General features: G+C 32.7%; 1 protein-coding gene across 3 annotated transcripts in view; it reads left to right on the top strand.

Moving 5' to 3' along the window:
* Positions 1-26,494, top strand: part of LOC120777233 — an 82,447-nt gene that overhangs the window by 15,463 nt on the left and 40,490 nt on the right. Inside the window, exons 2-3 of one of the 3 annotated variants that reach the window (XM_040108416.1) lie at positions 7,419-7,749; positions 10,201-12,553. In XM_040108416.1, the coding sequence (XP_039964350.1) occupies positions 10,417-12,553 (2,137 nt within the window). In that variant the 5' untranslated portion in view covers positions 7,419-7,749; positions 10,201-10,416. The other 2 variants (XM_040108417.1, XM_040108415.1) reach the window with 2 other exon arrangements.

The following is a 26,494-nucleotide window of genomic DNA, read 5'->3' on the forward strand; positions in this document are numbered from 1 at the left end:
CGAGGATTGGAAAAAACATTAGCAGAGGTGTTATTAAAACGGTTGAGTGTTGTTGTATATTTAATACATACATGTACAATTGTGCAGTTTTGAATATTATAAACACGTAGGAATGCTTCTATTATTGCTTTGTCGCTCACTCAGAAAATTGATCTCATTTCTATGATGACTCAAGGAATATGTATAGTACGTGTCAATATGCAGGCATTTACATTTGAGATGCTTACAGTTCTGCTACCAACAGTGAAATGACTAACTTTAAACATGTAGTCACTAAAAAATATATAATTGATTGCTTTAGACGCCGCTATATTACAAATTTATTAATAAAATAGCTTAGAATGACTAACTCAATCTAATGCAAGATTTCATGTTGCTTGAGAGATTCAAATCTTCAATATCCGAACCCTGATATAAAGAATATATGCCGAGTCGAAATTTCACCATTCCAAACTAATAATTTCACTAATTCCCTCAAATTTTCTCTTCAGTCGAAATAAATAATTCGTTGGCAAATGCATACAGCAGTTCTTACGTGACGTAGATCACGTCACAATATTGATCACAGCTGTAGCTTATTAATGCGTTCTCCTTCTCGTACTTTTGAACATTTGGTTCTGACGACAGCGCGTCGCTGCTGCTATTTGCCTGCATTTGACAGCTCCAATGCCCAATCTGTATTCCTGTGTTGTTGTTCGTTGCTTCGCATCGCGCACGTAGCCACTATAAGTGCCATAATAATATTACAACAACGGCATTTGTGGTGGGTGCTTTAGTGGTGTGCATGCCATAAAATATGTGCAATCAAATGAAAACGAATAAAATCGAAGCGTACGAAATCTGATCGAGGGTGTTTACGGGCAAAGATGACAGCGATAACGGTATGTGCTGCTATGGGAGGCATTTATGCATCTTATGAATATACAATACAGGAGTTTATAGGTGAATATGAATGCTTATGTGGGTCTAGTTAGATTTCATTTAATTTTGAGAACATTTTTTTTAAATTTCTATTTAATTATTTCTATTTATAATATTTTTTTTAATAATTTTTTTCAAACAACTACTTCAAAAGTAATGTATCGATAAATGATCCATTTTTTTACATTAGAAGTTCGCGCAAGTGAGGGAAGTTCTCTGAGCGACATACACTTGGTAGTGGCTAGAAACGATTAATGTACATATGGCTGAAGCAGCTAAAGACTTCCGTTCTTAGACCAAGTATCCTCTGGCTAGCCTAAAAATATCTGTTTGAAGGCGAGCTAAGTGAGAAGGCGAATCATCCCTCTCCAGGGTTGTGTACTGGGTTTGGCAACCGCCACGTAAAAAACATGTATGAAAGAATCAAAACAGCTTCGAATGAGAGACCTCTGATAATGACCACTACAAACGGGTTAGAGATTACAATTCAAGGTCATATACCTGTCCGGAGCCGATTTACGCGACAAGGACACCTATAGGAAAATGTCGGTGACCCTATAAAGCTTATACTATATGAATATGTAAGAGACCAGCGTGACGAACTAAATCGATTTAGCCATGCTTGTCGGTCTGTCCCTCTGTGTTTTTGCATATAGACGAACTAGTCTCTCCAAGTAGCTGCTCATTTCTCGGAATCTCCTATATCGGACTGATCAAATTCCTTTCATGGAAAAATTTTTAATTTGTATACACTCTCCGAACATATGTATAGCATATAGCTGTCATACAAAATGACCAATCGAACTCAAGCCCATGTATAGAAAACTTTTTTATTTGACAAGGTACCTTCGAGAATTTTTTCAGGGATTATATCTAAGGTCACGATAAAGTTTCTGAAAAAATTTTATCGAACTAGTATAGTATATATATGTAGCTTCCATACAAACTGGTCGACGAAAATCAAGTTCTTGTATGGAAACTTATTTATTTGTATAGGGTGGGTATAATAACCCCGTTTTGATTCCATTGTTTTACATATCGTCAACTAAAATGCTACGACACGTCAGCACTTTTCATAAGTTTACAGGCGAAGGAAAAACGATATAATAAAAACCACTAATATTGAAACAAAATTGAGTTTTGGTTATAGAATGGTTATGAAATGGTTATGGAATGGTTATGGAATGGTTATATATGGGTTATATTTCGGTTAGCAATATAACCTCAATTTCATTTTTTTTGATGATACGTTGTTTTGCATTTAATTATTTAATTAACCCAATATTATAATTTTTACTACAAATTCTAACCGAATCTCTATCGTACTCATAGCCAAAATGAAATTCATACTCGCACTCACATTCATATTCATACATACACTCATACGCATCAAACACGCGCTTAATAAAATACACCAAATCAAGTAATATACATAAATAAATTGCCATTCATTTTATATTCAATAAAAGATTCTTAATTTTTCATTTAATTTTCGAACTGCGAAACTTAATATTCACTCAGAATGATGGACACTTTGATGTTTGGCTAATACTATTTTCACACTTTGCTTTCTTCGAAATGTTTGCATGCCCGCTGCTGACTACTTAAGCTATTTGTACTAGCTGCGTGTACGCTGTCAGTCTATCATCAACTCGCAGCAGTGTGTATGTTTGCGTGTGTGTGTGTGCGTTTGTATTAGACACCCGGCAAAAGTTTTTGTTTACATAACAATAGAGGCAAGCGAAAGAAGGAAAATCACGGCGACAAGCAGGGCAAAAGCGAGACAAATGAAAACACAACAAGTTCAGAGTCAAAAAGCAAAGCAAAAAGTTGTGAAGCAGAAACAACAAAAACCAAAAAAAATAAATAAAAATAAAATGCTTAACGCTCGCTGCTCGGCATTCTCTTTAGCGTTTGCCACTTGGCTTTTTGGGTTTCACAAATTTGTTGTTTGCTTTTGCCTTTGTTTTGTTGTTGTTGTTGCTTACACGTATGCGTGGTTCTCAGCTCCTGAGTAGTTTGCATGCTTATATGGGGATGCGCCCTCCACAAACTTGTCTGGATTCATTAAATATGCCATGTGTGTATGTATACTTTAGTTGTGTATGCTTTGTGTGTATATGTATGAAGCGCCAAGCTTTCTTTGTACTATATATGTATGTATACATATATATTTTCTACAATCAGCTCTCTGCTAAAAGTTAATGTTTGCGCAAAGGCATATTTTGTGCTCCTAATGAGTTTACTACATTTTGTTTCCAAGAATTTCTGATAAAATCAGTATATACATACATACTTGTATATAGACTAGGGTGTCCCTTATTTTGTAAGTTAATTTTTTTTGCAGACGCCTTCTTTAATTTTCTGTTTTCGCGCTGAAAATTTATCCGTGACCAAGTAGTTTTATATTTCCTTTATATTTTATCAGAGGAGAATTCTCATGCCTTAAATGAGCTGCTCCGCAAGGAAGGAGTAGGCAGAGAGAGGTCTTGGCAACAACTACAAGGCATGCATTAGTCAAGTTCCGAAAGGTGGGTTATAACCTCCGCAAGTTTAAATATGTTAACAATCTGCTTAGGGACAAACTCAGGCTGCTTGCCGCATTCTACGCTGACCACTGCAAGCTCAAGAAGCACTTACGTATATAACAAGCGCCTAGCTTCTTGTGCAAATTACAGGTTCTGCGGCAAGTGACCTGAAACTCCAGCATACCTGCTAATTGACAGCGTAGCAGTCTGCAGACGTGGGATGAAGACCCTTGAATACATGTTTCCAAATAGGGATCACATCGCCTCACTAGCACCTGAGAGTATATTGGAATTTATCAATATCAATACGTGACTTAGGAGAGAGCACAGTAGATCTAAGGTTGCAATGCAATCCTCATTTATTTATCTTATCTTATTTATTTTAACTTAGCATTTTTCAAGCCTTTGTATTCAATTTTCTTATCTCCGAAACAGATAACTCTAGAATCCTGAATAGACAATATTCGAATACAAAAATCACGCCTCTACAGAAAAGATCTCATTAATTCTGTTCATAAAACCTTTCTCTTGGATGTTATGCGCAGTTAGAATTATACATATGCGTAAGCGGGCTTTACGCTAATAAAGATACCTCAAACGTATTGACCATTCTTGCAAATTTCTTATAATTTCTGTGTTGCTCATACGACATGGCACTCCACTACTCATAGTATAATTTTAACTAAGTATAACTTTTTAAGGAATAATTTTAAGCAAGAAATCATTAAAACCAATTTCATAGAACGAAAAATTCTGTATAAGAATATCAACTTTTCAAAATTGCAACTGCACTTTTTTTTATCAAAAAATTCCATATTTTATATCAGGAAAAAAAATGATTTAGTCATAAAATAAGAATTCTTACGTTTATCCTTTTTAAGCAAAAAGTAAAAAAATTAACTTGGGGAAAAATGGACACCTTAATGAAAATAGAGATTGGCATATGTATACATATATATGTATATTTCATTTAGCCTGTTAGTTTTATGGGAATATGGGAGACATATGTATATTTTCAACTAGACTTGGCTCTATGTGCTCATTAGTAGCGCATTTATATAGTACTTACAAACATACTTGTATATAAATATTTATATAAATATGAGCATATCTTACATAAGTACCCTAAAATATGCTTCATTTCAGCATTTACACCCAAATATATACATATGTATGCATGGTATGACCAAATGCCTTCCTCAAATGTCAAAATACTCACATCGGACTTTCACACACAAGTATATGAACATGTAAATATGTATTTTCCTTTCCTAAAATTTATGCGACTATCTGCCCAATTATTTAATTTATATTTTCACCGAAGTTCGAATATTATGCATACATACCATATGTGGGGTGTATCCGCCTGCGAGATGACTCGCGATGACTCCTGGCAATATAGATAAGAACTTGTGAAATACGCACACCGTTAGAGAAGAACCGAAACACAGCAATTTGAGCGTAGTGCGAACGTGATTCATTTCGTGTTCAAATTACTAATGAAAGTGGCTTTTATTTCATAATGTTGTTGTGCAATTTCCGATACTTAAATTTTATTGCGAAATTAATTTTTATGGGCTGCGAAATGCGAGTGACTTCTACTAGAGAAATTAGCACGCTATTGCTGAACTTTGAATTAATTCGAATTAGACTCAAACTAGGCAAAGGGATTTGCTGAAACAGGAATGGAATATATGCGTTGAAAATAATTATTTTTAGGATCAAATCACAGAGACCCGAAATTGTAGTAGTCCACGAAGTGGCAAAAGCACGTAGAATATCCGAGTTTATGTATAACTTACCAAGAAATGACATATTGGAAATATTCTTCGAAACTAACTCGAAAATGGTGTATACTGGCGTTGACACTTCAAAAATACCATCACTAGAAACTTAGTATTAAGAAGTGCGCGTAGTTCCAAACGAACTAACTGGTTCTTAACTGGTTTTATAACTAATTATATCATAAAAGTATTCCAAAAAGAACCGGCAGTTTGAGTACTGCGCTTATAATAATTGCTCTTGCGACCCAATTTTCTTTTTCTGCAAATATCCAGTGAGCTTTCGAAGACAATTCGTTTCTTAACCAGAACAAGTTGGTGTGTAGAAAAGGGAAATTTGCCTTTGGTCCCTCAAATTTTGAGATATCGTTCTGAAATTTTGCACACGTTTTTATCTCCTTAATATGCTGCTCCCTTGTCGGAACCGCCGATATCGGGCTACTATAGCATATAGCTGCCATACAAACTGAACGTTAAAAATCAAGTCTTTGTATGGAAAACTTTTTTATTTAAGGAAAAATTTCCATCAAATTTGATTCACGTTATTACAAAACACAACGCTATAATATCCTAACAATTTCTTTCAAAACCGACAGCAATAACGCACAGCTGTCATACAAACTGAACGTTTAAAATGAAGTCTTTGTATTGAAAACTTTTTTTATTTAAGGAGATATTTCCACAAAATTTGATGCAGGTTATTGTGTAATATAATCTAACTGTCTCTGAAGAAATTTTTTAAATCGGACAGCTTTAACATATAGCTGCCATACAAACTGAATATTGAAAATAAATTCTTTGTATTGAAAACTTTTTTATTTAAGAAGATATTTCCACCAACTGTGGTACAGGTTATTGTGTAACATAACGCTGCAATCTCTAAAGATTTTTTTCAAATCTGACAGCTATAGTATATAGCTGCCATACAAACTGAACTATCAAAATGAAGTCTTTGTATGGAAAACTTTTTTCATTGTGACGGATATTCTTGTTTAATACACATTTCACTTCGTCAAATTGTATTATAATTATACGTTTTTTTCATGTTTATGCCTATTTTCATACTTTTGTTATGGCATAACAGTATACTACATCCTTGTCACTTTTACACAAAACATGCAAATGCACAATCGCCAGATCTTTTAATAGTCTCTGCACTAATCACTCGTCGCTCGCACTTAATTGAGCGCTCTAAATCAACTAATAAAAATAAATTGCTATATAAATAAGTTTATAATAATAGCCGCCTCGGCTAAATTGGAATCTGGCACCGCATGAACTCATGACACGACGCTGTCGCTGTCGCTGTTGCTGTTGCTGTTACTGTTGCTGCCGAAAGACCGATTGCTAATTATTTAATTTACTAAATTTGAAGCAACAATTTCTTACCAACGCTGTGCTGTGTGCCATTGAAATCCGCTTCGCAGCAGCGTAAGTGTGAGTATGAGTGGTGAGTGGTGTATGTGTGTGTGCGTGTCGCAAATATTTGCGAGAAATGAGCGTGATTATATGCGGTTGCACGTAAGCAATTAGCGGCGTTTTTAGTTTAGTCAGATCAAAAGCGAAATGTTAAAGAGAATACTCAAAGGCGCATTGTTAAATAATCAACCATGTGTATGTGTGTTTGTGTTGGCTTGTGAGCATGTGTGGCTTGCTGGAAGGCGGATGAGCGCAATGGCTGCGTCCGCTTGAGAGAGCGGCGTATTTGTATTTCATAACGGCATTGCATGCACATGTGTGCGTAATTTCATTGAGTATTTTGTAGCGGGGAGGGGAGGAGAGTGCGCGTAACCAAAACAAAACCACAGCGCGCTCACGCACACACTCACAAGCAAAAATATAAACAATTTCGTGATTGACTTTGAATTTGCGTTTGAATTTCATTTTGTCTTTGATATTTTCTTTTATTCAATCACTGTGAGTGGCTCTTTGCGCTCTTGTTCTCACTTGCCGCTCGTTCTCTTTCCTGTTACGGCATTTGCGGCGTTAAACTGCCTTGCGACCCATACACGTGCACGCTCGCACGCACGCACACCCTGACCAAAATACGGTTTTGTGACTTTGCTACGAATACACAGTTGTAATTATGTTTGTAGTTGTAGCACCAAAAGCAACCTCAACAAATGCCACCGAAACTGAAACAGCATTTTATAACGTTACGTAAATTCTTCTTCTCCAAACATTTCAGAGTTCAAATACGGCGCTGAAGTCGTCGGAAGCGGACGCATCAACTCCAGCAGCTGGACAAATTGGCCGAAAAATAAATTCACCACAATTCCTAATAACTTCAATAAAATAACAGTGAATTATTGCAAAACAACAAATTCGTATTGTGTGCCAGCGGTTTTGGTTTTTGTGCTTGATTCAGTGTTATAAAAGAATGCCAATTGTAATGGTTGATAAGTGTAAAAATCTATAACAGTATTACGTAAAGTACGTGTTACGTCTTCATGCGGTGAAAAAAGGCGAAGAAATTACGAAAATTTGTTATTGTTTTCAATTGTTTAAGAGTTCAAAGTGTAAGCGTTTTGAGCTTAATTTAATTTAGCTGATATGAATTTGTGGAAAATCGTTTGATAATTCTTAAAAAAAAATGTAAGGAAAATTTTTATAAAAACTGAAAGTAAACGTGCAATGAATTAGACCAATAGAGAAGTGTGTGTTTTTAAATAACCTGATTTTTTGGTGGATTTTCAATTATATTTTGAAGAAATAAAAATTGCGTTTTGTGTGATATTGATATTACATAAATAATGAAATGAAAAATGATGGAAAGATTATAAGTAAAATGAGCTTAATGTTGAGAAATTTACAAAAGATTTTGGAATATTCACTTAAAAATTATTTAAAATATATGTGATAAAAATTTTATTGAAAATTTTATGATACAATTTAATAAAAAATAATTTTATAGCAAGATTTTTATTAAAAAAATTAATAAAAAATAATTCAAAAATATTTAAAAAAGTTAGATAAAAATTTGATTGATAATTTATTGATAAAAGTTAAAAAATAAAATTTTATTGCAATATTTTTATTAAAAAAATTAATAAAAAATAATTCAAAAAAATTTAAAAAAGTTAGATAAAAATTTGATTGAAAATTTATTGATAAAAGTTAAAAAATAAAATTTTATTGCAATATTTAGAAAAAATTAAAAAAAAACTTATGAAACTTTTATTGAAAGTTTAATGATAAAAGAAGATATTTAACATGTTTTGTAATACTTTTATTAAAAATTAATAAAAAAAACGATAAAATTTAAATAAAAAAATATAAAAAAAATTTGAGTGAAAACTTATTTATAAAATAAGATATGCAGATATTAATATCACATAAATGATGAATAAAATGAGATTTTAAAATAATTTGAGGCCTACTAAAAACAGACATTATTATAAATTTTTGATGGAAAATTTATTGATAAAAGAAGATAAGTAAAATTTTACTGCAATAATTTTATTAAAAATTAAAAAAAAATATCAAAATTATAAAACCAAAACACAATTATGATTTGTTTTTATTGAAAATTTATTGATAAAAGGCGATAATTAAATTTCTTTTTTTTAAGAATTTTACTAAAGAATTATAAAAAAACTTAATTCAAAAGAATATAAAAAAAAGATGGAATTGGTGTTGAAAATTAATTAATAAAAAAGATAATTTAAATTTTATTGATATAATTTATTAAGTTTAAAATATCAAGATGATAAAACGAAAAAAGATTATGATTGACTTTATTGAAAATTTCTTGATAAGAAAAGATAATTACAATTTTTCTATAATAATTTTATTAAAGATTTATAAAAAACCTTTCAATTTAATAAAAAATAAATATAATATTGTTATTGAAAATTAATTAATAAAAAAAGATTACAAAAATTTTATTGATATAATTTTATAAAAAGTTTATAAGTAAAAATAATTTTTTTAGTCGAGAGTACTTTTTTCAAAATTATTAAAAAAAATTATTTTAAAAAATAAGTGATAAAATTAATAGTAAAAAAAATGATGAAGAATATTTTATTCAAATTGACATTATAACTTAAATATTTATAAATAAAGAACAAATTAATAAAAAGAGTTTTAACAGAAAATTATTAAAAATTCACAAATAAACAGTTAAAAAAATTTTAATTTATAAAAACTCTTATAGTGAAAGTCAAATATTTTAGTAAAAAAAAAAATTATTAAAAAATTTATTGCAAAATAATTAAAAATTCATTTAAAAAAAATTTAATTTATTTGAAAATTTTTTAAAACAAATATTTTAGTAAAAGAATTTTAAATTAAATAAAGTTAGGCAGACAAATTCACTGAAATCTCTATGTTTTGTAAATTTATTGATGAAAAAAATTAATTAAAAAAAAAATTAATTGAAAATTCATTGATAAAAAAAATTTAGTTAAAAAATATTAAAAAATATTTAAAAAAGTTTTAAATATTCCAAAAAAAAATTTTAAAATCCACAAAAAAAAAAATAATAATTGATTTGTAATTAACAAAAAAAAAGTCATTTGAAAAAATCGGAATTATTTAAATAAAATTATAACTTTATTGATATAAAAGGTATAGTAAAATACAAAACAAATAAGAAAAAATAAGAACCATAATCAAAAATAAATATTTAGAACTTAAAAAAGCAGATTTTATAAAAAAAATATTTATTATTATAAATTTTCGTATATTTTGAATTTAATTTGAAACATAATTAAAATGCAAACTGTCAAAATATGTAAACTCCGAAATGTTCAATAGAACCTGTGAACACATTTTGAAAACAGTAAATTGTTATTATTGAAAGTCGAGGATAATCTTTTTGGGTAATCGGGTTCAGTTACGTACTAAACCGCAGCCAGCCTGCCAGCCAACGCACCGTATGCCATTTACCCCTTATGAAACTTGTCATAAAAAATATGTAACAAAAAAAATTAATAAAAATGTTATTTGCCATTCCCTTCTCTCCAAAGCACCGCAAAAACGAAAGGTTATGCATTAAAGAGCAAAACAACAACAGAATAAAAATAAATTAATAAAATAAAAATAACAAAATAAGAATTGTGCAAAAGAAACGCGAAAATGCGAAAATCTATTACTTAGTGAATGTGTAGCAACAAAGCAAGAGCATAGTGTTTACACGAAGAAAAAGAAAAAGAAGCAATTTTGCAGTGAAGAAGCAACAAATAATGTCAAAAAGTGCCACTGAGCAATATCAAATCAAAAAGAAGCGAAAACACAACCAAAACAAAGCAAAGAACAGCCAACAAGTGAAGCAAACAAACCAAATTTGCAAAAATCAAATTCGATTTCAACAAAATAATAATAAATACAAAGTGTTTAAGAAATATACAACAACTACTGGCGACGCTCTAATCAAACAAGTAACGCTCACTGAATTCTGTCTGCAGCAGCAGCAGCAGCTACAACAGCAACAACATTTGGAATACTTATTTAATAACAACAACAGTAGCGTAAATTTAGCGACGCCAACAAAAGTAATTGTTAACGCCAAGAACGTCAATAGCGACGTTGTTGCGACGCGTCAGTGTGCGCAGTGCAACAAACTTGATAACGACACTGTAACGCAGCATCCGTGTTGCTTACGTGACCACGCGCAGGTGCTGTTACAAAAGAGCAAACCACGCCTAAGTGAATACAACAACAACTGCATTAGTCGCATTCTGATTAGAAGCAAACGCAACGCCAATAGCAACATGCCACTCTCACAAGGCTTCTCCGCGAAAGTGTGCGCCGGCGGCGCAATAAAGCGCACCGCGTCCAAGCCTGCGCTGCCGCGCCAAGTGGAGGCTGCGAAGCGCAGTAAATCAACGGCGGCAGAGAATTTTACGCGCCTCGCGCAGCAGCGGCATCTACATGCGCGCCACCACGCCAATGGCGGCAGCAATAACAAGTGTTTAAAGGGCGGCAGCGGTAGCAAATTCGACAGCGCGTACAAGTCCACGACAACAGCGCTGGGCGCGACGTCACTACTGGTGGGCGCGGGTGCGCGCTATGCATCCAATACGTCTACCGATCTCACGCCTAGCAGCAATTTGCAGTTCTACTATTTGCTAGCCGAGTCGCTGACGCGCTACGGTAGCCTCTTGGAGGCATTCGATGTATATGCATTTATAGCCAGCGAACAGTTAGATAGCTGCATACCGCTGGACCGTCTCAATACATTCGCGAGCGCGCTGATAACGTACGTGCGACAAATAGGCGCGTCGGCCAACGACAGTAGTCAGGAATTATTCGCTACGTCCGTGGTGAGCACGAATAAACTCTCCGATAGCACTGCGCTCGAGTCCGCATTGAAGGTGAAATATGAACGTAGCTCCGCCAACTGGAGCGCCGGCGCGTCCGGTGTGGTGCCATGTGGCATTACGGCCACTACACCCCCGGTGCCGGATGCGGTCGTGGGCGCGGGTTTGACGGATATGCATTCGCCTATGCGAGAACTATTACGTGTGCCAAGTCCGACGCAAAGCGAGGACTACGATCCCTTGCTTTGCCCGCTTTGCAATGACATCTTACGCTGTCCGGTGACTACGAATTGTGGACACACTTTTTGTCGACTGTGTTGTGATACCATAACGCAATGCAACATCTGTCATGTGAAGTTTCCGCGCAGCAGTCACGATGACTTTGTCTCGGAGGTAACGAGTGGCGCGCGCAGTTACGCGAACACGTCCAGCTCGATGCTCACCACATTAACAACTGCTACAACATCATCGGCGGCGGCTTTATCATCTGCAAGCGCCTACTTGATGCCAGCGCCCGTCGCTGCGCCGCGTTTGCCATCATCACAACAAAATGCATCCACCTCTGCGTCGGTATTAACAAACATTTCCACTTATGCGCCAACTGCTGTGAACAACACGACGTCACCAAGCAACGATAATTCCTTGCTTAGAAGACGCCTCCAAGCACGTACCTCACTTGGTGCTACCGGCAGTGGCAGTGATGGATTGGAAACAACTGTTGCACCCACACGCTTGCAGTTGCTGCCGACGCCGTCGCCGACGCCTACGCCGCCAACGACCGTGACGACGGCAACTGTTGCTTCAACGACGGCCACGGCCACCACAACAATGGCCTCATCGGCATCGGGTGGCGGTGCTGGCGGCGCTGGCATTGCGGCCTCACTAAGTGGCTCTGCGGCAAATATGAAATTCATGCCAGATGTCTTAGTGCGGCGTCTGGTGGAGAAATGGTGGGGCGCCGACTTGCAGGCGAAAAAGAACAACGAAACCGCCGCCAGCTATATGCATATGCATCTGCTGGATGATGCGTTAAAATTCTGCAACGCCAGCTTGGAGAAATGTAAGTAGTAAATTTTTATTGAAATTACTTTAGCTAAAGTTAATTGAAATATATCTCGAAAGTCAACTTTTGACAAAAAAAATTTAGTATGTATTACATTGCAATGAATCTGTTATGGATTTAAGTTATAAAAACTAATTTTATCTCTGAGTTAGGTTTTATAAATGTTTTAAACTTCCCAAGCTTTCACGCTAAGCCTTAAAGTTATCTGAATATGCTCTCAGTTTTTGTAGATAAAATTTCTTTCATTCTCAAATATAACCAAATTATTTTATGATGGTGAAACTATCACTTAGTGAACTCAAGCTTTAACAAGCTTTGAGCTTTCACATGAAGCTTTCTTACACCTTATTAAATATTCTTTAGTATGAAAACGGCTGTTGTTCCGTTAAATAATTTTTAAGCTTCATAAACTTTTATTCAAAGCTTTCACATGATTCGTAAGCTTTCATTTCAAGCTTTTTTTAATGGAGTTTAATTCGATATCTAATTTCATTAAAACTATTATATAAAATATTGTCTAAAATTATACCAAATAAAGCTTTCATAAGCCTTGAGCTTTTATACGGTACTTTCACTTAGCTTAAAGATGTATTTTTTAGAACAATTTAATGAAATGAGCATTTTAGAGGGTATTTATGATATTTTTAGTATTACTGAGTTTTTTGTGCTTTCATTTCAAACAGCCTTTACCTTGCTTTTGCAGAGGAAATTATATGTGCTTTTAAAATTTTAACCAAAAGGAGCTCTTTATAGTAAGTAGCCGTAGTAGTTCTATTTTCAGAAGAACTAAGCTTTTAAAGCTTTTGAGCTTTCATATCGATCTTTTGTTATAATTTCATTGCTACATTGTTGGTCTTGCGTTTACCATTTGGAAGTGGTTTTGTATCCATTTGGTGTATAAAAATTCTTTAGTCAAAGTGAACTTCCAAGCAGATTAAAGCTCCCTGAACTTTTTGTTGAAATTCGGTTTATAAAACTCAAGACTTCATCAATTTCTCTGAATCGTGTATACATACATATACACCATTTTAATAACCACTGATAACACCTTCGATGTGCTTTCAAGATGAATCATCAGGTCATTCGGAAAAACATTTCGTTGGAAAAGTCCCTAATGGTTTTACCAAATTGAATTGAAATTCTAAACACTCCATAAACACCACATCAATCACTTGGCGCTGAAAGTTAGGCAAATGTGGAAAAAGCATGAAACATATGGTGCATGGTACATACACACACACACATAGATGAATTGTGTAAGAACACTTGAACGTAAAAATATTTATCAATCGCTTGCTTGTGTTCTTTCGTGCTTATCAGCCTATTCTGCTGGGAGTTTACACATCTACATGATATTGAAATCTGTATATTTTTGTATGTGTTGGTGTACGTGACAATCGCTGATTATACGCAAACGTAAATATCGGCAAAATCGATAAATGCGCCAAAGTGCTTGCCGCTTTGCTGCTGTTGTTGACAGTTTACTCTTGTCGCTTTACGCTTGGCGTTGTTGTGGTGATTTTCCTTTCAACTTTTATTCTTGTTGTTATAATTTTCCTTCTGGCTCAACATACATACATTCATATATATATGTATAAAAATATAGTAGAGCTGTTGAAGCTACGCCACATCTACCACCCATTCTCCACCACACAATGTCAATGCTGATGTCATGCAGTGCACAGTTAGCCAGCAAGTCAGTCAAGCCAGGCAGCCTTCTGTCCAACAACTATGCGGGTATATATGAGGCTTAGCATGCTTCACTCAGGCGACGGCAAATGGCAATGAGCAACAAGTAAGCTATAAATATCATGCTTGTACTTGTTGTTGTACTTGTGTGTGAGAATATGTTGCTTATGTGTATGCTTAGGGGCATTGGCAAAAATGGCAAATGTTAGCAACCCATTGTAATTGTTCCGTTTAATACTTGATTCCATTATGCTCGTTCCATGCATACATATATACTTCATATATATATATAGTATGTACACATTAAATACCTACAGATTATATTATTGGATATAAATTTTATATACAGCTGATAACATGCCATATTTGCTAGTAACACAGAATGCTGTAGATATTTGCGTATATACATACATTTATATACATATATACATATCTATATATCCTAGTTTATTTATCTATGTTATCTGTATCTTTCTACATATTTGCATACGCACCACATCAGAGTATGCCTTGCTCAACGATCTGTGCGCTTTGCCTTAATTTACCATAAATTTCTTCCGCCTTCGGGTCAATAGTGGTCTGACAGTTGAGCAATAAAAATTCCTTGACGTGTAATGACGAAAAGTTGTGTGGGTTCATATATTCAAATATACACATTCAAGTATGTATGTAATGTGAAAATTCAATTTGAATGAAATTGGAATTTTAGTAAATTTAGGCCAGTGTAGGGACGTCAAAAAATGCATAATTTAAGAAAAAAGTTTTTTTTGAGAATAATGAAATAAAAATCGAAGTTATCTCTTGCACACTCTAATACCCTTCACAAGTGCATTTTTTAAAACATAGAAGGTTATAAGAATATCTTTATCCTGATTTTAATCAGACAGTTTGTACGAGAGCTATATGCTATTTTAGCCCGATCTGAACAATTTGTTCGAATATTTTACCGTTACCCAGGAAAATAAACCAGCCTGAATTTCATTAGGATATCTCTTCAAATACAAAATTTTTTCATACAAGAACTTAATTTGGATAGTTCAATTTGTATGGCAGCTATATGCTATAGTAGTCCGATCTAAACAAATTTTTCAGAAATTTTCCCGTCAGCTGTGATAATAACGTGTGCTAAATTTAGTCAGGATATCTCGTCAAATACAAAAGTTTTTCATATAAGGATATGTATTTCATCGTTCATATTGTATGGGAGCTATATGCTATAGTAGCCCGATGTTGTCTATGTCGACAAATTAGCAGCTAATTTGAGTGAAAAGGACGTTTGCATAATTTCGTTCCAATATCTGAAACACTGAGTGACTAGTTAACTTATTATAGATAGATATACAGGTGGACTATCATCATACTGATCTTTTACATATTTAGTACATATAGTCACCAACAATGTTACGAACTTAAAATTTCTTTCTGGATGTTACAAACCTCGTGGGAAGCTTAAAATATTTAACTATTGAGGGTAAAAAAATAATATTTTCGAATCGCAAAAAAAATTATACAAATTTTTTTTATCGATTTCTATAAAATTCTCAACTAAACCAAACCTATAAGTCAACCACTAAAATTCTATGAGCTTTGGCGTAAGAGTCAAATATATTGCCTCCCCTATTGCCATCATTCTCAATAACAAAGTTACAGGAATTTGTAAGACCATAAATTTCATTGCTTCCCCACTTCATACCAAATGCCCTTAAAAATATATATATTTAACTGTCTACATATATGTACCTAAATAAATGACCACATCCTTGCTTATCCTGCCGCATGTACGACAAATTATTGGCCACAAAAACAACAAAAAAGCATATGTAAATGGCACAACTGAGTGAGCGAGTCTAGTATGCTGTCGCATGGTTATGCAGCAATGCGGCAACAAGCACTACTACCATTTATATGTACAGGGATACATATATTTTCCAAAAAAAATTTAAATTCATTTACGGGTCAAGGCCTGCCGTTGGACAAAGTGCTGTGGCAAGCTGCAGCGTGTTTTTTTTTTGTTGTTTGTATCCATGCAGGTGGCATAGCAGCCGGTCAAAAGGTGACAGCATGTGGTTTGTGGCTATGCTGCGACATTATTTTGCCAGAAGAACTGTGAAATAAATTTTCAAATGTAACTTTCAATTTTTCGCCACACACATCGCTGCTTTTATGGCATTAAATATGAATTGAATTGGTTGTCAGCGGCATGGAAACTAGTATATAAACTGTGTCCAAAAAGCATATGTGATATATAAAGTTTTTTTGTTTTTTGTTGTCAGACTAAACGTGTGAAGTGTGCTGCTGCGTCGACATTTACAGAATTTAAAGTCATTTGTCATTTCGTGCGAACGCCGCCACTATGAAGCTTAATAACTTAATCTCGACAATGTCAGCGCATCAACGTGTCTATCACTCATACGCCTAGTAGTGCCAAGCACGAAATTCCGCAGGCATACTGACAAACAAATGCACGGAAAAGTGATTACAAATGAAAAATGTACCATGTGGGAAAAGTGGTGATATTTTCAGTCATTAAATAATATTTACTTGTGATTTTTTAGAGAATATGAAAAAAAATATTTTTCAAAATCTTAATTATTAGCTTAAATTTGTTTCTAGAAATTTGTTAGAGCACAGTTTTGGTTTAAAAAATTGTATTTAAAACAGTAATTGTTCATATTAGTTAACTTTCTTGCTATAAAAGTTTGTAAATACTAACTAGAATTCACTTTCATAAATATTTGGTGTGCGTGACTTGGCTAAATACAGTCTTTATATTATCTCGCCTACAATTAGGATGTATAAAAGATGCGAAAAAATATGTAAATAATGAAAAGAATTCCCCTGTTGATAAGAGTTTGTAAAATGTATAAATTCTATCAAAAATTCTCTTTCATAATCATTTGTAGTGTGTGACTTAGCTTAGACCGTATTTAGTCTTGTCTACAATTAGGATGATACTTTATACGAAAAGTTGTTAAAATATATGAACTGAATGCTTCTTTTTTAAAAAGTTTTCTTGTAGAAGCACTATTTAAGTGGTTAGGCAAATAATTTTTGATACGAGGTAGTATATATTTTCGTAGCTCGTTCATATTTTAATGAAAGAACTGTAAGTTTTGGTGTGTGACTTAGCTAAATACACGCTTTGTATCACCTTGCTTATATTAAGGATGACATTTTAGATCAAAAGATATCTTACGTTAAAAAATATCAGCCAGTATTAAATTTAGAAATTTGAAATATTTCGACAAAAGTGTCTCTATTATTAGTTAAACAAATTAGTTAAAATAAATCTTCATTATATTGCCTACAATTAGGATACAATTTTAGACCAATCGACTACTTATGACAAGAAATTTGCACGTATAAGGCTAAAATGAGTATCCTAATAAATTTAATTACGAAGTATATTCAAACAGTACAGTATTTGTTTGAGGATCTCATTCAAAAAGCTAAATCAGAAAATATCGTTTCAGGTGTGCGACTTGGCTAAAATACCTTTATTTAATACATTTTAGATGCATAATTAAATCATAAATTATTTGTTGATATCTTAAGTTAAGAAAGACACTTCAAATTTTCTTGCTCAAAATATATACTGAGTTTAAAATATATATTTGAGCAGCTTCCTTAAAGTTTTAGAATAGTACACTATAACTAAATAATCCCATAGAAATTCATAAATTTTTGCAAATATGAAATTGTAATATAATATTACAGTAAGTTATTTTCTATAATAAAGCTAACAAAATATTCAGATTTGTACCCAAAAAGTAATTGTAAAAAAATGTTTGACGCTCGTGAAAGCGATTCCCTACTGGGTAGCGCGCACATACAAGCGAGCCCCTGGCCCCCTGGAATAGTGCTTTATTTATACACACAGAGGCATTTTAGTACAGCGTATTGTGTATGAATTAGCGCTTCGCTCAACGCTATTACCTGTCAGTTTGGAGGAACGTGAGCGCCGGCACGGCAGATGTCAGCTAATGATGGCAGAGCAAGCATTCGCCCAGAACATTGTATTTCATCATCCGACTAATATATTGTGTTTGTGGTGTGCGGTGGTGGCAATGAACCCAACAACAAAAATAATTTCACTTATATTACGAGCATTTACGCATACACACATAGAAAAGCATATATGTATGTAAGTATATTTGGCTGCAAAAGAGAACTCGGCACTCAGCGCTTTTGGCTAACTTACTGCCAGTACAAACATATATTTATGGTATTGTATCTATATATGTGATAATAGTATGTATGCTGTGCTTATGATATATCTTTAATAATATCACGTTAAAATTTATTATCGATGTGTGATTTCGTTATCGGGTCATAAATGCGTGCTTTAATCACCTTTTGGTTATTGTAATTGCTTGAGAATGGTGAGAAACTGCCGACACACCGCTTAGTCTGCTAGAAGAAATAAATCAGGAATTTGGTAGATAACGGAAAATCAAATGAAGAAAATCGACAACGTCATCAGGCTGTTATCTGCTGAGTTGAAGTTAAGTTAAATGTGTTTTTATCACAGTGTTGTTTTGGTCCCACGCTCTGACTCAGGTGTTAACTACTCTATAAATAAATACAGTTATAAAATCATATATATAACTACCACTATGAGTAAATAGACTTTAGTTGGCACGACTTAAGGTGATATTTTTCACGCAGCAAAGTAATTGATTTTATGGTGAATAGGTCTCTTGAGTGCAGTATCAATATAATTTGTTTGTTTAATATATGTATATAATACTAAGAGGTGATAATAGTATAAATAAAATACCCTCACTTTACATGTTTTTAATATTTATTATTATTTTAAAATAGAGACCAAATTATTTATTTAACCAAAGGTCGGTATTTTACGACAATAACTGCCAGTTAAAAAGCTGAAACGATCAATTAATATTTATCCAAGTTTCCAACCATTTATTTATATTTTCAATACCTTCTAATAAATACTCTTGTCATCCTAAATGTAGGCAGTATATATTGTACCTTATTTTTAGTAAAGTCACAAACCTAGTAGTGGTATTGTAAAACATTTGAAGCATTATTTTTAAATAAAAATTAAAGAATTAAATAAAAATTTACTTCGCTACAAACTTTGATTTGCTTTAAAAAAACTTTCATAATATTTTAAAAATATTACGAATTCTTTGAAGTCAAAACTTTTCCATAATAAATGGTTTTTGTTAAAGTAAAAATAAGCTACTCCTCTCTGTTATTGCCCAATTCCAACCAAAGGCTTGGGAAAATATTATTAAACATCGAAAATGTCTTTAAATTTACTTCATTCACCCTTCTATAAGAAAATAAATAAACTTCCAAAAAAATGTTTGCCATAAATAAAACACTTTTGTTCCAGTTGAAAATCTGTACAGTAGTTGAAAATAGAAAGCTTTGATATTTTAATAATGCACAGCGGAATTATCTGTGCTCCACAGAGAATACATTGTATTGCTTCGTCAGTCATTCAACCGGTTGAGTTTTATTGAAATCAAAGTACTTGTGCTAGAGAATACTTCGTTTAATGCAAAGGAACGTACTTGAAGGAATGGCACACGCGATACTGATGCAGGGTGGCTGAAAAAGTTGAAAAAAATAAAGAATTAAGGAAAAAGAAAAGAAAACAAGTCAAAATAATTGTTTGCCCAAAGTTTTCTAAAATTGCTATTGAAAAAAATTATAAATGTTAAAAAAGCAATGGATTTTAAGCAAACAAATTCCAATAATTTTTTTTTGATAAAGAAATTATTTTTTATAATATAAAATTTGTTCACTGCCAAGAAAATATATATATAAATATACCAAATGTTTTCCAGTGTCATTAACGGTCTTAGGGGCCTGCAAATAAACTCTATGCTAACAATGCTAGTACTTAACCCTTATGTGACACACGATGCGGCGGTAGATAAGAAAATTGTTCATATAATGAGACTAGAAGTCTTAATTTAACAGCATTCATGGATCTAATTTTGAATTATTTTAAGTACTAAGGCAAATTCAAAAATACGACCCCCATAGAATACATTTTTTTTATTAGTTAAGGGGGTCATCCCATGTGATGGCCTGTTTTTTAGGGATTTTTTAGGATTTTTTTTCTACGACCAGTAAATAGATAGAGATTTAAGTTTAATATTATCTATTAATAAATATTTCGACAATATAAATATAAATTTTTAACTAAAAATATTGTGTATAACTGGAGTTACAGCGTTCTGAACACCCCCGTCTCGAAAAAATTAGCTTGCACTTCCTCCACGATTCCGGGTGATTGGCTTATCAAAAAAAAAAAACGGCGTTTTAAACTGTATGCCTAAATGCACGGAATGAACTATTATCAAATGAATATACAAAAAATTGGACTTTTGGTAGACATTTGAAATAAAAGTTGCGGATTTTTCCGTTTTTTTTTTGTGTTTTTTGCGATAAAAAATAGAAATTTTGCAAATTTTCGATTGATAATAGTTCGTTCGATGCGTTTATATGTGTTGAGTATGTCCTATAAATTTCAAATCATTCGGTCAAGCCGTTTTTGAGATACGATGGAGGAAAGTTTGAAAACCACAGTTTTGAGAAAAACGCGTTTAAAGTTTCAAGTCACAATAGGCTCCAACCGTAACTGCCAACTTAGCGCTCCGAACAGCACTTGCTTCTACCTGCTGTATCTTTAAAATGACTTGGAATTTTCAAACCAAGTCTACCGTATTCTAGACATGTTAAGATAGCAATTTATGAAAAAAAATTGATTTTTTGAGCCCATCACATGGGATGACCCCCTTAAGAAATAACTAATGCGAAAACTAACACAAATGCATTGTACAATTTAAAATTGAAGTGATAAACATTCCCAAGTACACAAGGCTTTCAGTTAGAACTGTCAATTGGGCTTTAAGAAACTCATAGAAACTTTAACAGAAATCTCGGGTAGCGATCTATTGGTTAAGGAACCAGTTATTTAAATGACAGATGACTTAGATGGATTAACGTAAAATTTTAGTAAAAGATTGTCAATTGATATTTAAAAAACTCATAGCAACTCTACCAAAAATTTCGCAGCGCTAATGGTTAATTAACCAGTAATGTAACCGATAGGAGCCTTGAGGGAATCATGTAAAATAGTAGCAGAACAGTCTACTATAAGTGTATACCATTGCTCACCCTGTATGACTGAATGGCTATCGTATGTTTAGCGAAAGATGTCGAACTTGCTGTGGTGTCAAGTGAACAGCACAAATGCTTGGAATTTCTGAAATGTTGAACTTCGACATTTTTATTGAATGAAAGCTAAGCGAGAAAAAGAATAAATGAAATGTAAACATTATGCGTAAGCTTTTTTGTGAATTTTTCAATGCAGTTTGGCAATGGGGAGTACACAAAATGTTAGAATAAGAGTTGGTTTAAATATGGATATTTTCGAAGGTTAAGTAGTATTTTCATATAGACACTTTATGGTCAATGTTACCAAAATGGTACCCAAAACTAAACAATCGAAGTGCAGTCCTGCCGTTTATTGAAAGCAAACTTCTTTTCAGATTCTACAATATACAATAAGGGTAAACAAGAATTAAGAGTGGCTGATTTTGTCAGTATAAGTATCTAATATTATTGGAAAGGTTAAAGCCCGATGTTTCTATCACTTATAAAAAGCTAAAAAAAAACGCTATAAATTTTCCTCTATTTAATGGACTATTTTTCATGAAAATTAAAGAAAAATTTCAGCAAATTTCATTCATTAGACCTAGCAGTACACCACCTTTGCTGACTCTACAAATGAGTGGCTCATGTCAAATCACATATTCTTTCAATATTCTCATGCACTTTCTTCACCCAAATAATTCCCCGTTCGTCGAAATTCAACAATTTTTGCATTGAATCTGACAATTTGGCAAAATCAACCAATAAAACAACAAAAACAGAGAACAAACAAATTCAGAGGGAAATTAAACATTTACCTTCAATTTGCACATCAAAGGAAATGAAAGAATGTAAGAAGAGAAAAAGTTAGCTTCAATGAAATGAACACCGAAGGGGCTTAACTTGTGAAGTGGAACGAAATGCCTGTCGCCATTTTTTGTTTTACTACCAAATAAAAGAATAGCAAATAAAGAGTTCTCTTTCGCTTTTACATGGAAATGTTTTGCAAAATAATAGGGTATGACTTGGAGGCACGAAGTTTGTGGCGCAAACTTTTAAAGGTGCCATGAAGGACTGACAAAAGCGGTTTGACTACTCTCTAAATGCACATAGGTATATATCATACATACATATATATGTTATATACTATAAAAAGTGCTTAAAAAACATGTTCTTTCATTTGAAAATCTGAAGCAAGCCTATATTGACTCGAGTACCTGTTTTTTTTGCAAATTATGTAGCGTAATAAAAATTTCATTAGCGCAAAGTGAATGCACTAAATCGGGCAAAAAAAAAATCAGCAAATACATTTACAAAAAAAAAGCGAACATTTATTGCCGACAATAAACACTGCCGCAAGTGCCCGGAGGCGCGCAAATGGTGTTAACAACCACAAAAAGTGGAAATGAATTTATGAAAAATGGAATGATAATAATTTCGCAGGCCACACTAAACACTGCCTTATGCGAAATTCTTATTTTCTTTTTCTGCCTCGCGCAATTAACTTAATTGCCTGCGTCCACGAAGCGCCAAGATAGACCGCGCGCGGGAATAATTTTGTAAATTAAGCACACGATTAATTGTTGATGGCTGTTGGGTTGTTGGGAAAGGACGTTGCCACGTTGAATTCCTTAGAAAGTGTGCGAATTAATTTTGTGGCAGCGAGCGAATGACCTTCAGCAACAAACTGGACAACGCAGAGATCACTGTTTTTTTTTACAATCCCGACGCTATTTTCTTTACAAAGATTTGTTGCTGTTAGGTAAGCGCTGACACCGCGGCATCAATGGAAATGGCAAGCTTTTCCTTTTACCCGTTTGCTCTTCCTGCTCAGTCAATGCGAATTGCTTTTGTTGAGGTGCTTTATCCTTTCGCTGGATAAAAGTGCGAGCGCAATTTATAACACTTCTTGAGTTTGCGTGGCATTTATTTGTCCCAAAGCGTTAATTTTTGGTTCCCTTTCATATAAATTTCTCGGATTTAATGTGGTTGCTATTAGTAAGCTCCAGGAAAATGTAATGGGGATAGTGTAAAGTATGTACATATGTAGATGATTGAGTTAGTTTAGTAAAATGAGAGGATGAATTTGTGACAATTTCACAGAAAATCAAAAATGAAGAAATTTTAATGGCAGGTTCAAACATTTTCATGAAAATTCAAAAATTAAAAAGAAAGCATTGTTTTAAAATTAATAAAAAAAAGCATATCAAAAGTTTTAAGCGTTTTTAAAGAAAAAATTTAAACTTCTAAAGGTTTTCTATAGCAATACTTCCAAAATCTTCCATTTTCTAAATTTTTTGAATAAAAATTAAAAAAAAATTATTTTGAAAATTTTTCAAAAGACTCTGAAAAAATTCGAAAATTCCAATTTGCTAAAACGGAAAATTTTTTTCTTAATTTTCATTTCCAGTCAAAACTAAAAAAAACATTAATTTTCTTCAGTCTTAAATTTTTTAAAAATATGAACAGTAGCTTTTTTTTATTATAAAAACTTTCAAATATTTTCTTCAAAATCCAAATTAAAAAAAAATGGTTTTTAATAATTAAAAATTTTTCATATCAATAGTTTTAAATGTTTTTAAAGAAAAAATTGAAATTTCAAAAGTTGTTCACTGGTAATACTTCCTATTCTCTAAATTTTTTGACAAAAATAAAAAAAAAAAAAAATATTTTAAAAACGGTTCTGAAAAAATTTCGGAAAGATCCATTCTCTAAATTGGAAAATTTTTATATTTATTATTTTTTTTCAAACAAAAGTTCTTCATCGACAATATTTCCGAAAAATCTAGTTTCGGAAAACTCCATTTTCTAAATTTTTTAAATAAAAATGAAACAAAAATTTCAGATTTTTCAAAAGTTTCTGAAAATAATTCGAAAATATTTGTTTTCTGAATTTAAATATATTTATTTTTTTCAGTCAAAAGTTCTTTATCGACAGTGTTTCCAAAAGATCTATTTTCGAAAAATTATATTTTCTAAATTTTTGATTAAAAATTATAAAAAAACGATAATTTTAAAAATTCTTTAACAGATTCTGAAAACAATTCGAAAATATCTGTTTTCTAAATTGGTAAATTTGTATTTAAAAAATTTTTTGTTGGTCAAAAAGAAAAAAAACGTTAATTTTAATTTTCCTTTTTTTTAAATTTTGAATCTAAATTATTTTACTAAAAATTCAAAAATTCATCAATGACAATACATCGTAAAGAACTATTTTGGAAAAATTCTATTTTCTAAATTTCTTGACTAAAATTTGAAAAAAAAAATTATATTAAAAAATTTTCAAAAGGTTTTGTGAAAAATCCAAAAATATCTATTTTCTAAATTACAAAATTTATTTTTTCAGACATTTGTTGTAGTCAAAATAAAAGACATTAAGTTTCCTCAGTTTAAAAAGTTTAAAAAATATTCTACAAAAATAAAATCCTTTGAAATTGTTTTGTGTTCAATAAATAGTTTCAAAAAATGATTTTTGTTTAAATATAAAAATATATCAAGAACTTTATAGGCCAATAACTACAATTATATTACATTTTTTTGCGTAGTAATTCATTAAAAAGCATGTCTTTCATTTAGTACATAAATGAAGAGCTCTATGTAAATGTGTATTTATATAGTACATAGAAAACAAACTATCTTGAACTCATATATTCCAATTGTGCAAAATTTAATGCCACTTCAAAAGGAAAACACCCAAGTAATGATGCTGTTGCCCTAGGACTCAAATAACTAACCGACCAAACAGCGATTTGTGCAAAGCAAGTAAGACAACAAAGACATAAACTAAACCAAATAACTGCGGCGAAAATAAAAGAAAAACGAGTAAAGTTAATTGAAGTCGCCATATAGCGGCCGAAAGGAGCGAAGGATGGCACAATTACATACGACATATAAATATATATACACACATTTACAGTACATATGTGTGTGGTGGCAAAGTCAAATAAAAAGTACTAAAAGTTCTAGGAAACTGGAAAGGAAATTTACTCGTATAATATATATATATGTATATAAATACATACAAGAAATATGATGTTATATAAGACGATTGTGGTTCTTAAAAATCGGCTAAAAGCAACGCACTCTCTGCAGCTATTTAGCTTGAAAAGCAGACATAAATGCTCCACGCCAAGATTCCATAGAATATAGTAGTGAGCACATTATTATATGTATGTATGTATACATATCTAGTTATTTTACGCGTGTAAATGAGTCGCTCACTACGAGATTACAAGAGTTTATGTCTCTTACCGCATAAATCCTCAAACTATGCAGCTCCGTGTAGCTTTTAAGGATAAACCATCACGCACGGTCCATTCTTCTTCCTTCGCTGCATGTTCGGAATGTGCGTAGTATGTCTTTTATACTTCGTTGCTTACGCTTAACCTTGTCTTGCCGTACGAAGATGTTGCGGTAATAAAAGTGAAATTCGCGAAGGAAAGGTCGTAAACGAAATGGAATTTCCATAGAAAGCAACTACGAGTATAATATGCGCAAACTTGAGATTTTCAGGAACAAGATAGAGTATTGAGTGAGCTGGAAAATAAAATTAATACTGATTCACAATGAAGATTTTAGCATAGAACGGGTCGGGTTTTGGAAAGAAATATATTATATTGTGGCTGAAGAGTGGTTTCAGGAGTTTGAGGTTGTAGGTATCAATAAAAGGGAATCTCTCCATAAAACTACTAAGTTTCTTGTATTAATTTTATGATTGTATGTAGTGAGGCATACATACATAAAAAGCCACATTTTATTTATATCACATTACGTAGTAAATTGGTAAATTGGTAGGCTAATAGGGCCATATGAAACTCATAGAAACTTTACCAGAAATCTCGGGTAGTGATTTTGGTTAACAAACCAGTTGTGTAACCGATAGGTGCGTTACAGGGAATCATGCAAAATAGTATCAGAGCAAGTTTATACATTATAAATCATTTATAAACGTCTACGAGTACTTACCCTGTATGTCTACATAGCTATCGTATGTTTAGCGAAACATCTGGAATTCGTTATTGTGTCAAGTGAACAGCACTATTGCTTGAAATTTCTGAAATGCTGGACTTCGACATTTTTTTTGAACGAAAGCGAAGCGAAAAAGAGGGTTTT

The sequence above is a fragment of the Bactrocera tryoni genome, chromosome 5, assembly GCF_016617805.1.
Source record: "Bactrocera tryoni isolate S06 chromosome 5, CSIRO_BtryS06_freeze2, whole genome shotgun sequence".
In the NCBI taxonomy this organism is placed as follows: Eukaryota; Metazoa; Arthropoda; class Insecta; order Diptera; family Tephritidae; genus Bactrocera; species Bactrocera tryoni.